Raw genomic sequence first — 15,771 nt, 5'->3', positions numbered from 1 at the left:
TAACCATCATAACATTTTCATCCAGAATTCATTGCAGGCTGCATGAGGATGTACACGTTGATGGTAAATCGAATGGGCCTACTACTAGCAGTGTACAATTTTGCCAGAAGAAAAATCAAATTCAACCATCGAACAAAAACCTGAAAATGATCCGTCTTTGGGGGTTTTGGGAGGAAATTGGACCTATTGTAGGGTGACTTCAGGTAATTTGAGCCACTTTTTGGTAAATCGCTTGGGAAAATAACAAAATACCATCTATGCACTTTTAATGTATAATTAATAACTACTATATTTCATCATTTTGTGTTGGAATTATATTATAAAACATAATTATTTAGGCCCCACAAGTCTTGAAACCCTGGATGTGGCAACTTTTTTGGAAGGAGCCGTTTCAGCTAATTTGAGCCACCTTATCTGGTAATTTGAGCCGGTTAAATTAAAAAGGGAAAAAGTCAATAATTCATAATTCCTTTTCATACTAAATCACAATTCTGTACAGCCACATGTCTCTGGACAGTGTTCATCCTATTTTTTCACTTTTTCTGTCTCCTCTCTTTTCATCTGCATTCATTTCTTTTCACATGTCATCTTCCTTAATTTTTCCTCCAAAAGTACACAAACATGAGCTAGCTACCGCTAAACAGCAGCAAACAGCAGCAAACTACCATTGATTATAATGGTGGCTCAAATTAGCTGAACGTGGTGGCTCAAATTACCTTAACCCACTGAGCTAACAGTTGAAACACCATAAACATACTTTTTTTCCAAAAAGGGTAATAATATGCCACACTAACAAACATTAATATAGTGCATACCATCCACACAGAAAACATACTTTGTTTTTATGTGTATATCTACTGGTATATGTAAGTTATAATACTTATAATAATTTGGCTAACTTTAGCGTGCCATGCTAAATTCCATGCAACTTTCTGGTGCAGCCTTCATTGGAATAAGTATCCCGCCCACCATATCAATTCTCACTATATTTTTCTGAAAGCTAATCTCTGGAGTATATTCATGTATGATAGCAAGCTGGATCTCACAGCTTTGTGGTTTTACAGCCTCTTTAGTAAACACACCATTTGAAGAAAAAATGTAAAATCGCCTAAATAAAAAATTCTCTTAAACAACTTCTGGCTGTTATACCAGCCTTGTGGAGTGGATTAAATACCATTATTAATTCAGATAAATATTCCAATTCATATATCCACCATCAAAATGACCATTTTCATTAATATATTGAAATAAAATATTATAATATGGCAATTTATGCTCCCGCTCATACATAATTGCATCACTAGGCCTACAAATAATGTCAATAGCTTTTGGTATAGGTGGTATGGCAAACTCTCTAGCCTATATATTTCCCTATTTCCCTGAAATCCATGTGTCTTTGGAGTATACTGCTGTATGATAGCAAGTTGCATCTCATAGCCTTTTGATTTCACAGCCTTTCAAAGATAAGGGGAAAAAACGATTTTCTAAAAAGTTATTATTTTTTTAGTTGAACCACTAACAAGCCATAGGAGGTCCTAAGCATCATCAATAATATTTCTAATGTTGTCCTTGATGTTGACAGATATTCATTATATGAAGATTCTACATACCATAGCTGATAAGTTTTAGTCAATTTTCTAATTATGAACAATGTCTGAGCCACATACTGTAGATAGGCTACATGGTGACATAGGCCTAATCTAGGCCTATATAGTGTTGTGAATTCATGTAAATTATTCACCAGTGAGTTGAAATAGGGTATAAATTAGAAATTACTTCTGTAGGCCTAATTTATTGCAATCCAATACAATACATGATCAAATAAAATAAAAGTTAAAAAAAAAACGTTGAAAATGAATTAACTGCTGTGTGAACGCATAGAAGTTCAAGCATGCACCTAACTTCTCTAACATTGAAATAGCATTGCATGGAAATAGGTTCTTCAGCAATGCATTTTAACATGTGATGTATTTCTTTTTTCTCCAAAAGCATTTGATGGAATGAACAAATCAGAACAAAAGCATCTTAAAGGTTTGTGTATAAACTCCCCCACTCGATATCTCGTGTAACCCAAGTAGAACTCAGTGGGAATTTCTCTGCTACTGAAATGAATCAAAATAGACTCCGTCTCCTTTTTCTCAACCACCCTAGTTAATCGTGTCGCACTCACAACAACCCTTTCCCGGTGAACCAGTAGCCTGAAAAGTTTAATTTAGGCCAGCTCAGTTTTTGGGAGCTTGTGCGTTGTGCCACCCTCCAGTCCAGAGGAGGGCAGTAATGCGCATGGTTGTTGCCAACCGCCAATTCAAAACAACACCGTGAAGAAGCTATCAGAGAACGTTTCGGCTTTCCACTTAATGCTGAATAGTTCATTTCGTTGCTATCTTGTAGTTGAACAAGTGAGTTGGCATTTGAAAATAAGGGTTGGCTGTATCTGTTCATGCCCAAGATTGAGGCGCTACACGTGGCATGTGTCCATAGCGCTGCCCTTATTCAGCCTAGGCTAGTGCTACCAGAGAGTGTTTATGGGTAGTAAACCCACTGTGGTGCTACTCTGAAAGTTCTTTCCTTGCTGGGTATTTCCAATTCATGAAGGAACGAATATGTGTAGAAGGATTAAAGTCCCTCCCTGTGTCTAAAGCCTTTGAGAGGAAGCATCTTCTTTTAACGGTTGAAGAATGGAACAACTCTGTAAGAAAAGGGTCGCTAACTACAGGAAAGCATGGGAAGCCATAGTTCCGTGGGTTAAAGGAGTCAACGACGACCCACATAAAGCGTTTTGCTCTGTGTGCTGCCGAACGTTTTCAATTAGCCATGGTGGATACAGTGACTTAACTCGCCACGAAAAGAGACACATTCACAGAGAGCTATCGAAAGAAGCTAACGTTGCTGGCACTGGCACATCCGTCGTCACATCTACCTCTGAGATTGCTGAAGCTGACTCCAGAACCAGAGAGGAGACCACTGAGGGGAGGAAAGTGTCTGGTCTGCCCACCGGTAAGTGGGGAGGTGAGTCTAGGTCTCGAAAGAACAGACATGGGCTACTATGTTGGAGTAGTCGCCGAGGGAGGTTATTTCTCTGTCTTGGATGGCATAGGTCTACAAATTAAAACCTTCTGTGTTTTATTTCGCTCTTTCTCTTTCCTTGGCCTGACTATTAATGTGTCAAATTAACTTTAATAGTGAGAGGCTACATGGTGATATTGGAGTGGGTGAATTTTATGATGGGCTTCTGGACCAAGTCCCTTATGGAATAAGACAGTAAAAAATGTTGTTAATTCAACACAGAACTGATATATCTCACTCAATTTAGTGCTAAGTTCTGAGAGTTCAATTCACACTTAGAGTGTTGATTTAAACAGTTGTTTGAGCATGATTTCAGCAATAATTTAACATACAGAGTTATATTGCAAATCAGACATTGACACCTGGTATCTCTCTCTCTCTCTCTCTCTCTCTCTCTCTCTCTCTCTCTCTCTCTCTCTCTCTCTCTCTCTCTCTCTCTCACACACACACACACACACACACACACACACACACACACACACACACACACACACACACACACACACACACACACACACCATAGGACCAGGCCTACTGTTTTTAGGATTAGGGAGTTTTGGGAACATAGTGCTCAACTCCTAACTTCTTACATACTTGTTGCAGATCTGTCGTCTTCTTTGCGCATGTGGTTCCCACCTCTGAGGCTACTGTCAGCGTCCATTTGGCAAGTGGTCCAGCAGCGCCAAGTCCAGTCCTACAACAGGGTGGAGGAGTTTGTTTCTGTTGTTTTGGAGCTGGTCCCCGATCTGCTGAGCACTGAGGAAAAGATTGAACTGCTCATTGGCCTGAGAACAAAGGTGAATGAGGACAAAGCAAAAGGTTTACATTTTAAAGTGGCACTGTGTGATATTTTTAGTAGTTTGTTTCTAGAATTCATGCTACCCATTCACAAATGTTACCTTTTTCATGAATAGTGACCTACCACTATCAAATTCTAAGTTTTCATAATGACTTGGAAAATTACATTTTTTACATGAAAAGGGGGACCTTCTTCATTGTCCGCTATGAAAGACCAGAAAGAGACATTGAATTACCAAAACTTGCTGTACTTTGGACATAGTAGTACATTTTAGTTTATTATTCAGTAAATATGCATGGAAAGGTCAAATGTGGCAGTAGAGAGCACAATTTCAATGAGCAGTTTAGTTGCTATACCTACTCAGGCCACCATCCTACACAGTGCATGTCTTAAGTTGGTCTTTGACTTAAGTTGGTCTTTGACAGTTTGCTTTAGATTCATGCCATCATACGACATTCATCACAGTCAAGATGATGCTCCCACACTTGGATAGAGTCTCCAGGATTGCTGAAATCGCTTCCAGTGATGGGGTAAGAACTGACTATTAAAAACAATGGCATTGGTTTATAAATGTCATGTAAGGTAGAGGACTGTACACATCCAAATCGCAGGTGCAGGACAAAAGGGTCCGACCATCATGAATACAAAATTGAATGTCCGCACTTGCTCCCATTTTGCTTGTTTTTTTTAGGGGCCAAGCAGCGAAGCTGGCGAAGGCCCCTAGTGTTTTAGTTCCCTCATTGACTCCAGTCAAAATTCTTCTCCCTCTGCAAGTCTATGGCAGCCCATAGAACCGTACATAGGAAAGTTGTGAAAATTGGCACACATATTCGAGGCAGCATCAACATTACCCGCAGCGATTTATAGGTCCCCAGCCCCAACGCTCTAGCGCCACCAGCAGGTCAAAGTTGCAGGTACATTTCTGCTTGTAACTTTTGAACCGCTGGTCCAATTTTCAAAAATGTGGTATCCCTGGAATCCTTGGCCCAGGACAAATCCGGGAACTAGTGATGATATTGTACCCTGCGTGTATAGTTTTCCCGCAATTTTGAATTTTGTAAAATTCAATAAAAATGCTATTTTTCCCGCACTTTTTGATCAATTCGCCCGAAACTTGGTACATAGTATCTCTGGACTGAGCTACACATGGGGTCTCAAGGAATATTGGATATCTTTTATCGTTTAGCCGTGACAGCCAATCAAAATTGTCGTAAAAGTGGCAAAACAGGAAGTGAGGTCATATCTCAGTAACCGTTTGTCGAATTAGGCTAGGATTCTTTACACAAACAGAAGTCCATCCCATGACCCACCACAAAAAAAAATCAAATCCCCAGCTCAAACTCTGTAGCGCCACCAGCAGGTCAAAATTCTAGTTACATTTTTGCCTGTATCTTTTTAACCATACTCCCAATTTTCAAAATATTGGTACACAGGTCATCTTCACACTATGTTGCACCCAGGTATGGATTTTCGTAACGATTGAAAAAACTATCAGCTCACAGCAGCCATTCAAAATTGTGGAAAGAATGGAGGGATTTTTCTCATCTCTCTGTCCCCTTTGCCAACGGCACCTGCGCACGTTCACTGACACCATTCTCAGCAGGGGGTCTCTGGACACACAAGAGACGAGAGCTTAGGTGTGTGCGTAGTTCTGCTATTGCTCTAGTGTCAACCAAAGCCCCACTGCCCCAGCCCCTGCACAGAGAGAGAGAGAGAGAGAGACCATTGTTGTTCTCTCGGTTCCTCTGTCTCTCTCACACACACACACACACACACACACACACACACACACACACACACACACACACACACACACACACACACACACACACACACACACGTTACTTCTATGTACACCAATTCCTCAGACCAGTCTCTCAAAAGACTGGCCAACATTACATTGCAGCCTATAGGATTCTTATGTTTAGGATTTCAAAGACCATATCTATTTTCAGTAGGCTCCTGATTCTTTTCCATAATATTGTATGTCATATAAACAATTTTACTAAATAGAATGATCACAGAGGATTATAATTGCTGTCCAAAGAGCAAGCCTCTCAAGTATAGAAATTACTTGCTGATATTTTATAGACTAATTTGAGAGGGAATGGAAATGTGTTACTCAATATAAATCAAGGGCAGCACAGGCCCTGCCGTGGCCAACCGGTAGGGCACTCGTCTATCATGCGGCTGACCCGGGTTTGATTCCCAGCCCAGGTCCTTTGCCGACCCTCCCCGTCTCTCTCCCCATTTTCCCCTCCAAGGAATGCACCCCAACATTGGCGAGATTTGGGCCAAAGGGGGCGCTACAGTTCCTTCTGTTGCCGTGGCAACTTTGCCAAGTTTACTGCTTGGCCCCGCATTGCTGCTTGCAGCTATATATATATATATATATATATATTTTTTTTTTTAAATCAAATGATCGTTTTTCGAGCTGCACGCAGAGCATCACTTAGTTAAAAAAGAAATGAAAAAGTAAAACGTCCTCAACTGCACATGGTGTTGAACTTTGTATGCCAAGTATGCCAAGAGAACCTGTTGGTAAGTAGTAATCCAGGTTATGTAATCCAGACACTCTGGTTGAACTACATGATCATTTTAAAGTCATTTAATAAGGTTTGGAGCTCTGTACAGTTACTGCCTTTTTGGTTTGTGGGGCAGTATGTAGAGTGGAGTAGAGTATCTTTTATTTATCCAGAGGGAAATTAAAGTGCTCAGTAGCATACGTCAATACAGAATACACAAGACTTTACACACGTCACTACTCACATTTGAAGCATAAAGCACACACTTACATACAGTACATTTAGCCCAAGGCAGATCTCTCTCTCTCTCTCTCTCTCTCTCTCACTCACTCACTCACTCACTCACTCACTCACTCACTCACTCACTCACTCACTCACTCACTCACTCACTCACTCACTCACTCACTCACTCACTCACTCACTCACTCACACACACACACACACACACACACACACACACACACACACACACACACACACACACACACACACACACACACACACACACACACACACACACACAGAGTATGGGCTCTTGTTGTGCTGAATGGGTTGTTGTCCTGCTCCTGTTTTAAAGGATATGGGCCAGACAGTAGATGCTGCTGTCAAGGAATTCAAAGAACTAATCCAGGGCCTTCTGAAGAGTCCTGCATACAGGAGGAGTTTCTTCCAGGTGAGACTAACATGGGGAACCTTTCCATTATCTTGGGTGGATTCCAATATGCGGACTCCCGTCCTCCACTTGTGCTTGTGGCCGCGCGTTTCGCTAATGCCCCACCTCCGTGGAGAAAACAATGACGTTTCCCCGCTGTCAGTCTAGCCACAACAATTTTTGGGGGACTATTCTCCATTCACCATCCCGTTTGCAAATGAGAAAATTAGAAGTGAGCTTTTGCGAGATATCGAAATACAATTCTGTTGTTTGTGACATCATCACGAGGCCACAAGGAGGCAAGTGAGCAAGGGAGGACGGAAGTCCGTATATTAGAATCCAACTCCTGTCCTCCCTTGCGCTTGTGTTGTGGCCTCATGTTGACATCACAAGATGTCATTGAATGCGACAGAAATTTAGTTCAATACCTCACAAAATCAAAGATAATTTTCTCATTTGCAATGGAGATCTTGGATGGGGAAATGTCCCCCAATAGTTGTTGTGGCTAAGCTGACAGCGGGGAAACGTAATTTTGTTGTCCAAGGAGGTGGGGCATCAACAAAGCATGAGACCGCAAGCGAGGGCTGGATTGGGATAAAAAACACTGTGATCCCTTAATTACAAAGAAGTATTTTGGTGCAAAGGGAGTTGAAATGGGCCGTAATGTGGAAGTATGGATGGGATCATCTAATATAACAGTCACATGGAGTTCTCAATGGAATTAGACACTACCGGAAAAGGTTTTTTTCTTAAAATCATTACTTGTGAAAGGAGAAAAAGAAATCTGTTAAGGAATAACGTAAATAAAAAATTTGAAAATGGTCTTATCAGAAAAATGAAAATAAATAGTTAAATTGTCGAAATTGTCTTAATATATCTTGTCATTTTTTTAATAGGAAATCTATCCATTGCGTTATGGTCCAAGCTATGACGCAGCTCTGCAGTTACTGGTGTGTGAATTCCTCTCTCGACTGGAAGAATTGCTAACTGTGCCGAGCTTCCATGAGGTACGTAATGGATGGCGAGCAGGGTCAGATTAATACACAGGCTAGATATGGCTAGGCGAGTGTAGGGCAGGGATTCTTAACCTTTTTGATGTTGAGGCCCATTTTTCCGGTGTAGAGTGGCCCGGGGCCGATCTAATATTACCCCCCCCCCCCCCCCCCCAATCATAATCTGCCCCAGATGGTGGGGTGAAATTGGTCAAGGGGCCAGATTTTTTGAAGAGAGACTTTAGGGGGCCAGATTACACTTCCGGCCTGAAAATACAAGTCAAGTCAAGTGCTTTTATTTGTCACATAAAAGCCCATTCTCTCAAATAGGCTACATTGACTAACTTATGGATATACTGTACTATGTATGAAATTACCCATGAAGGCCTACAAATAAAAAAAGAAATGGCTACCACAGTAGCCTCGCAATGAGTAATACAATTCCATAGTAATCCAAAGACTTGTATCATTTGAAAACATAACATTGTTCTATCTATGCAAGTCTACATTTATTTGGAAGTGAAACAAAATAAAATGGATGCCAACAAAAATCCTCTAAATATCACAAGTGTTAGTGTAAAACTAGGCTGCCTGTGCAGTCGCCTTCGACTGCTTAAGGTATATCCCCGAAACGCAACGCTTCCAGTCCCCCATCATTCCTACCACTACAATACAAAATTTTAAAGAAATATATTTAAAGGGGTCCTATTATGCTTTTTCATGTCCACTACCCATTTATTGGGTTACACAGCATCTGTTGTATGTAAAAGCCTGGTGAAAGCTGCATTTCACAAATTGGCCTCTTGGGGGAGAATTTCTCTGCTGCAGGAACGCTATTTCTCAACTGCCAGAGAACGCGTGGTTGGGTTTTCAACATTCTATAGCTTTTGTTTCCTGTACGGGTCTACGTCATGCTGTACCTAACATTGCTGCTTATGGGATGGAGTGTTGACGATGTCACAGACCATTTACTAATTGCAGAGACAGTAGACATTTGTTAATAGCAGCCACATAGCCTAGGCCTATCTGAATTTGACAGTATTGTGATGAGATGTATCCTATTTGTGAATACACCACTCAGTGTACAAGGATAGTGTAGGATTTCGCCATCCACAAGTTTATTCCATTACGCATGTTTTTTTGTTTTTTTTTCAATTCATAAATTGCCTCCGTCAATAGGCTACAGCACTGGTCTCCAAACAACGGCCCGCGGGCCAACTGCGGCCCGGGGGCAGCAAATTTCTGGCCCGCCATGAGGTCCTTAAAAATGAAACCATAAATGCGCCTATTTGTGGCCATGCGCGATTTTCGATCACAAAAAACGTCAGTCATCTCTCCTAAGCATTCACAAACAGTTAAATCTTATAATAACAGTCTCATGACAGACATTGACAATGAGGGAAAATGGTGAAGTGCAATCTGTTGTCTCCTAGACATCTAGACAAGCCGTTATTTATCATTGCCTTTACCTCGGTCATCAGACCATTCGCAATTGTGCGGTATCGAAGCACTCTCCTCTCTTCTGGTTGAAAATGAGGACAATTCTCTCCTTCCCTATTTTTATGTATTTAGCAGGCCAGATACATTTTGTCTTTTGTTTACTCACATTTATGTGACGTTTGGATGACAATTATCCCGTATTTTGGAAGTATCATTTATGCAAGGCAGTAGCCTACATGTAGAGACGTTAACGCAATTCAAGCTCCAGAGAACAGTCGTTACCAAAAGAAGGGAGGACAAAAACGAAACCAGTTCCTTTAAAATGTCTTGGAAATATAGAGCCAGGTAGAAGATTAGCTGAGTATTCCTGAAGGTCAACGTTGCTGGGTGCAGCCTGCGCGCCGCGGTGAGCCGCGCCCTTTCTATTAAACCTGGAGAGTCATGAGGCGCGAAGCGCACAGTTATTTAAGCCAAGTCGTCAGAGTTTTCTCAACTCTCTTCTGTTTGCAGATGTAAACGATTCTCCTTTGCTTCTATTGTATGTCTTTGTTATATCAGTTTTGCTTTGTCTTGCACTCGTAATATTGAAGGTCTGGCTGACCGTATCTGTATTTCTGTATCGCACGTGTATAACTGTATCGCATTCCTAATTTAGCCTATCTGAAGGCGCCACGGGAGCATCTGAGAACAGTAGGCTACCTTGCTCCACCCTACCCCTAACCCGAATTTCAGAAATGTCCAGGAAACATACGTAGGCTAGTAGTTAGGCAGAATAGGGTTTAATATTCCTGATGGCCCACCTCATCTCCCCGACAGCCCCAACGGTGAGCGTGTTTCCCTCTGTTCAACCAAGAGAGAGCGCTCAGTTATGCAGTTAGAGCACACTGTCCTCTGTTAAATGTGGACGATTCTCCTCCCCTGCACTATTTTTGTGTATTTGTGATATCACCCTCTTTGCATTTTAGCTGGCGTACTGTAGTAGCCTATTCTAAATGTGGAGGATATTTTTCCCCCGTAGTTTGGTAGGGGCGCGTTATGCGAGATCAGTTGAGCAGAGAATGCATGATACATCGGGAATGCGTTGGAGGAAAACTAATATGATTTTCGAAAACGACCGCAATAAAGAAATATATAGACGAGCATTCCTGGAAACTAACTATTTCATCTGCCTGGGTGTCACCTGTGGCATGGGCTTGCGTCTTTTCTGTTCAGGCAGAGGTGAGATGCAGCGCACGAGTTCAATGAGATTTAATCGCTATGGAAATGACGTTTGTTCCTCGACCGAATTGGAATTTTAGCGCACATTGACCTATATTTGTTTTAGGTCTTGTCATGTAGCCTAAATCTCTCTCCCCCTCCCTCCCTCCGTGACTGAAGTGGCTCTGCTGGAGAGCACGTTCAGCAGTTGAACATGCATTCAGCAGTTGAACGTGCTCTCTCTCTCTCTCTCTCTCTCTCTCTCTCTCTCTCTCTCTCTCTCTCTCTCTCTCTCTCTCTCTCTCTCTCTCTCTCTCTCTTCCACAGTTGGTCTTTATTTACATTCCTCCCTGGCACTATATTGCAACAGCTACTAATATTTTAATATTTCAACAGTGTTTCTATTATTTATTTTTATTTTTATTATTTTTATTATTATTTTTAGTTTATTTTTATTTATTTTTTTGGGGGGGTCTGGCCCGCGGCCTCGCTTGCTCTACATTATTTGGCCCTTGGGAAAAGTTAATTGGAGACCACTGGGCTACAGCATCGGTCTAGGCTGTAGGCTACTCACCTGTGGCCCAAGTTAGGCCTATATATTTTTTGGTTTGATTATGATATTAAAGCTGCATTTTAGGCTACATTGATAAAATACCGGTACGTAGGCCTATGGCTAACGGGTCAGAAACAGTTGAATGAGGAAGGTCGAAAACAGGCAGAACGCGTTAACTCAGTTGCGCACTGAGAATCCAAAACAGTTCCAAGTGGGTGAAAGACTCGAATCTCTCCTTTCTCTCTCTATTCGCTTCAGGGCCGTTTTGCATAGGCATATGCTGTTGACAAGAATAACTTTTTTTTGTTAAGATGTGAAAACCCTGCACTTTTATTGCCTCTTGAAGTATAAAATTAATTAGAAGACGTGCGCTGATTTTATCCAAATAGGTAGCCTATATCACGACATGACCAGTAGCCGTTTGCATCAGCAATGTTGGCAACGCTTAGCCAGTTAGTATAGGCTATGCATAGGCTACAATTCAGTAATTAAAATGCAACGCAGTTTTGTTCATCATATCTGCAACAGCAACGTGGATATTGGCTTGACGTCGTTTAAAAAAGGGTTGCGTCGTCGGGCGGCATGCAATTAGGCCTAATGAAACTGTCCTGTCGATAAATGCGAACAGAAAAACCACGAAACAGAGATAGGCCTAGGCGTTATTATAAGACCCAGTATGAAACCAATCAATCGAGGACAGCCCATTGCGCAACCAGTCCACCGGGCGCGTCATTTCTGCCGGGGACTGAATAGAAATGCAGTTACTAAAATGAAACCACGCACCTGAAAATACTAGGTCTGAAATGTATTTTTATGAAGCATAGCCTATCGCCATTGTGCATTAGGCCTACAGACAACGAGCAAACAAGAACTCATATTTAAAAGCCAACAACAACAACGCCTGCGCTGGGGGGCGGAGTCGAGGGTGCTATGGAGTAGACGTGTTTTGTGAGAGCTCCACAAACTTCGAATTTAAACTTCGCATTTTGACACTTTATTTACTTTTTTACTCATCAAAACCAATGATAAAACAATGTACGGCAAAACCGTGACAAGAAAACAAGGTCTCCCTTCAGGAAAAGGCAATAATTCGAAGCCAGAAGAGACCGAGGCAACAGAAGCAGGTGCTACAATTCAAGATGTGCTAGCCGCCATTAGCACCCTCAGTGACAATGTGGATAGGCGCTTTACGGAGTTGGGCACTACTTTCAACAACCTGAAAACTGAGGTGTCCAGCATAGACGCGAGAGTGGTCACAACGGAGGAAGCCACTATCTCCCACGAGAAGCGAATTGAAGAATTGGAAGGACAATATGGTATCCTAGCTGCCCAATGCAAGGAACATCAAGACAAGCTAAGCTCCATTGAAGAAAGGGCACGCAGACAGAACATTCGCATAGTGGGCATCGAAGAGAAGGCGGAAAGTGGCAAGCTGTCCGATTTTGTGTCAAATCTACTTCCCGCTTTGTTGGGAGAGGAACATTTCAATATGCCCATCCGAATTGACTATGCATTTAGGAACTCAAACTCAAACTCGACATCTCGGACGGACCGCAAGCGCACCAAGCCGAAGCCTCGCCCCATCACGGTGAGATTCCACCACCTGTCTGTCAAAGAGCTCGTGATTAAGCTCGCACGGGAAAGTTCTGGCCTGCAGTATGCCGACAAACCAGTGTTCATCTACCCAGACCTGTCACCGGACATCATTCAACGACGTCAAAAATTCGCGGACATCAAACAGAAGTGCAAGACCAAGAAGATAAGGTATGGATTTCGCCACCCAGCCAAATTCATCGTCACGGCTGGGAACACTACTGAAATCTTCGAGTCTCCTGTGGATGCCAATGCATTCCTAGGGGAGATGGTGGATGGCTGGAGCCAGGACACACCCGCGGCCGCGGCAGAGGAAGAGACTGAGTGACTATTAAACGTGCATGCCCAGTAATCATACGGTAACGTTGATTCTCTGAACATTGTAGGCTTTGCCTTCATGGACGTTTGACCGTCTGTTTTCTTTTTTTCTCTCTTTTCTTTTCTTCTTGTTTTGATGAGTATTACTGCTAAACAGCACGCGAGGTTTATTTGACATTGCCACCAGATTTAATACTAGAAGTTTGTTGAGTCGGCTTTAAGATGGAACGTGAGTTCGCGATTACATTCGTTGCTGACGTTGACTTTGAGATGATGGAGTTGATGGGGAAGGGGAGGGATGGGACGAGGGATAGGCGAGAATGTTCTTTTCTCGCGTTGGTCTTTTGTTATTTTGTTTACTCAAGCACAAACATGTTAATAACTATCACAGTCTTTGAAAAAATAACATCTGTGTTTTCACAGAGCAACGGTAGGAGATCATAACACACGTAATTTAGGAGCAGTCAGAATAGTAAGCTGGAACGTCAAGGGCATGAATAGTCCGGTAAAAAGAGGTAAAATTTATGCGCATTTAAAATCACTCAAAGCTGATATATGTTTCCTTCAGGAAACACATATAAAGAAAACTGCAGCCAGGATTTTAAGGTTACAGTGGGCAACACAAATATATCAATCCAATTTTTCAGTCAAAGCTAGGGGAGTTGCTATCCTTATACACAAACGAACCATGTTCCAACATGAGCAAACAATTACTGACCAAAACGGGAGATATTTGATTGTTAGAGGATTACTAAATCAAATGCCAGTAACACTAATTAATGTGTATGGGCCTAACTTTGATGACCCAGGGTTCTTTCAAACCCTCTTCAGGGCTATACCAAACCTTTCTGACTCTAAGGTGGTCATGGCTGGAGATTTCAACTCAGTGGTGGACCCCCTGGTCGACAGACAACGACCACAGTTACAGAAATCCAAAAGTAGCACCACGCTTAACAGCCTAATGAAAGGTTACAATCTTGTGGATGTCTGGCGACTGCTGATTCCCTCAAAAAAAGATTTCTATTTTTCTCATCAGTACACAAAACCTACTCAAGAATATATTTTTTCCTCTTGGACTTCAATTTAATCTCTTCAGTTTCTGGTTCTAGTTACCATAATATTGTGATATCTGATCACTCCCGGACCTTCAACTGAACCATGAGGAGGTAAAATACAGCTGGTGACTAAATAACTCCTTTTTGAAGGACAAAAAAAATCTGTAAATATATAACGGAGAAAAAAATATTTTTACCTCAATACAAATGACAGGGGTGATGTAAATGATTCTACACTGTGGGAGACCCTGAAAGCGGTTTATCAGAGGGGATATAATATCATATGAAACTTCTGGTTAGCAGACATACAAGAAAGACTTACTGAGTTGGAGAACAGCTACAAGGTATCTAATACTAATACAGAATTGTTAAACGAAATTGTGGCTCTAAGATATGAGTATAATGACCTACTCTCAAAAGATGTTATTAAGTTACTGACACACATGAAGCAGAAGCACTTTGAACTAGGGGAAAAGCCACATAACTTACTTTCCAGGCAATTAAAGCAAATGCAATCATCAAGGGCTATTTATCAAATTAAAAGCAGCTCAGGCCATACACTAACCCACCCTAAGATGATAAACGACAGATTCAGGGAATTCTACTCAGAAGTATATAAATCACAAGGCAACATAGATAAAGAAAAAATGAAAGCATTTTTTGCCAGAATACAGTTGCCACAACTCAGTGAAGAGGCGATTGAAGTACTAGATGCAGACCTTACCCTAACTGAACTTAACTCTGCCATCTCATCATTTGCAACTAATAAAGCCCCAGGGCCAGATGGCTTTAGTATGGACTTTTTTAAGAAGTTTAAACCAGATTTGACGCCTTTACTAATGCGCATGTTTAACCACTCTAAGGAAACTGCTGTGCTTCCACCCACGTTATACAATGCTAGTATAGCGGTTATCCCAAAGCCTGGACGTGATCCCCTATTGGCTTCATCATACCGTCCAATCTCACTGCTGCCTGCAGAAACCAAGATACTGGGTAAGATTCTTGCAGATAGACTGAAAAAGTTTATTTGTAATATTGTGCATTCTGATCAGACTGGCTTTATGCCAGGGAGGCAACTACACTTTAATCTGCGCCGCCTCTTCAATATTATGTACAGTAAACACACCACAGAGGCAGCCATCATCTCATTGGATGCGCAGCGTGCGTTTGATCAAATGGGCTGGCCTTACATGCAAGAGGCTTTGGAACAATTTGGGTTTGGAACTGCGTTCAGGCAATGGATAGAGATAATCTACGCTCAACCATCAGCTTCTGTTATAACCAACCAGACGGCCTCTATTCCATTCCCTATACACAGGGGAACCCGACAAGGATGCCCCCTGTCACCATTTCTTTTTGCCATTCTCATAGAACCGCTAGCTATCAGTATTAGACATGATGCCAACATAGCCCCAATAGTTGTCAATGGAACCAAACACCACCTTTCCCTATATGCAGATGACATGCTTTTATATGTCTCTATGCCGCAAACGTCAATCCCACCACTTCTACAATTAATAGAGGGTTTTGGGTCTTTCTCTGGATTTACTATAAACCTTGATAAGAGTGAACTGATGCCAA

General features: G+C 41.8%; 1 protein-coding gene across 2 annotated transcripts in view; it reads left to right on the top strand.

Annotated features, from left to right (window-relative positions):
- The first annotated feature begins 2,328 nt into the window (after positions 1-2,328).
- The window catches only part of LOC134462778 (zinc finger protein 850-like), a 49,868-nt gene continuing 36,425 nt past the window's right edge, over positions 2,329-15,771 (top strand). For both annotated transcript variants that reach the window (XM_063215986.1, XM_063215987.1), the window contains exons 1-5: positions 2,329-3,009; positions 3,670-3,863; positions 4,291-4,395; positions 6,968-7,063; positions 7,939-8,049. In XM_063215986.1, coding sequence (XP_063072056.1) covers positions 2,679-3,009; positions 3,670-3,863; positions 4,291-4,395; positions 6,968-7,063; positions 7,939-8,049 — 837 coding nt within the window. In that variant the 5' untranslated portion in view covers positions 2,329-2,678. The remainder of the gene's footprint in view (positions 3,010-3,669; positions 3,864-4,290; positions 4,396-6,967; positions 7,064-7,938; positions 8,050-15,771) is intronic.

Source organism: Engraulis encrasicolus, chromosome 14, assembly GCF_034702125.1.
Source record: "Engraulis encrasicolus isolate BLACKSEA-1 chromosome 14, IST_EnEncr_1.0, whole genome shotgun sequence".
Classification (NCBI taxonomy): domain Eukaryota; kingdom Metazoa; phylum Chordata; class Actinopteri; order Clupeiformes; family Engraulidae; genus Engraulis; species Engraulis encrasicolus.
The sequence above is the reverse complement of the archived record's forward strand: the minus strand, read 5'-3'. Positions and strand labels throughout refer to the sequence as shown.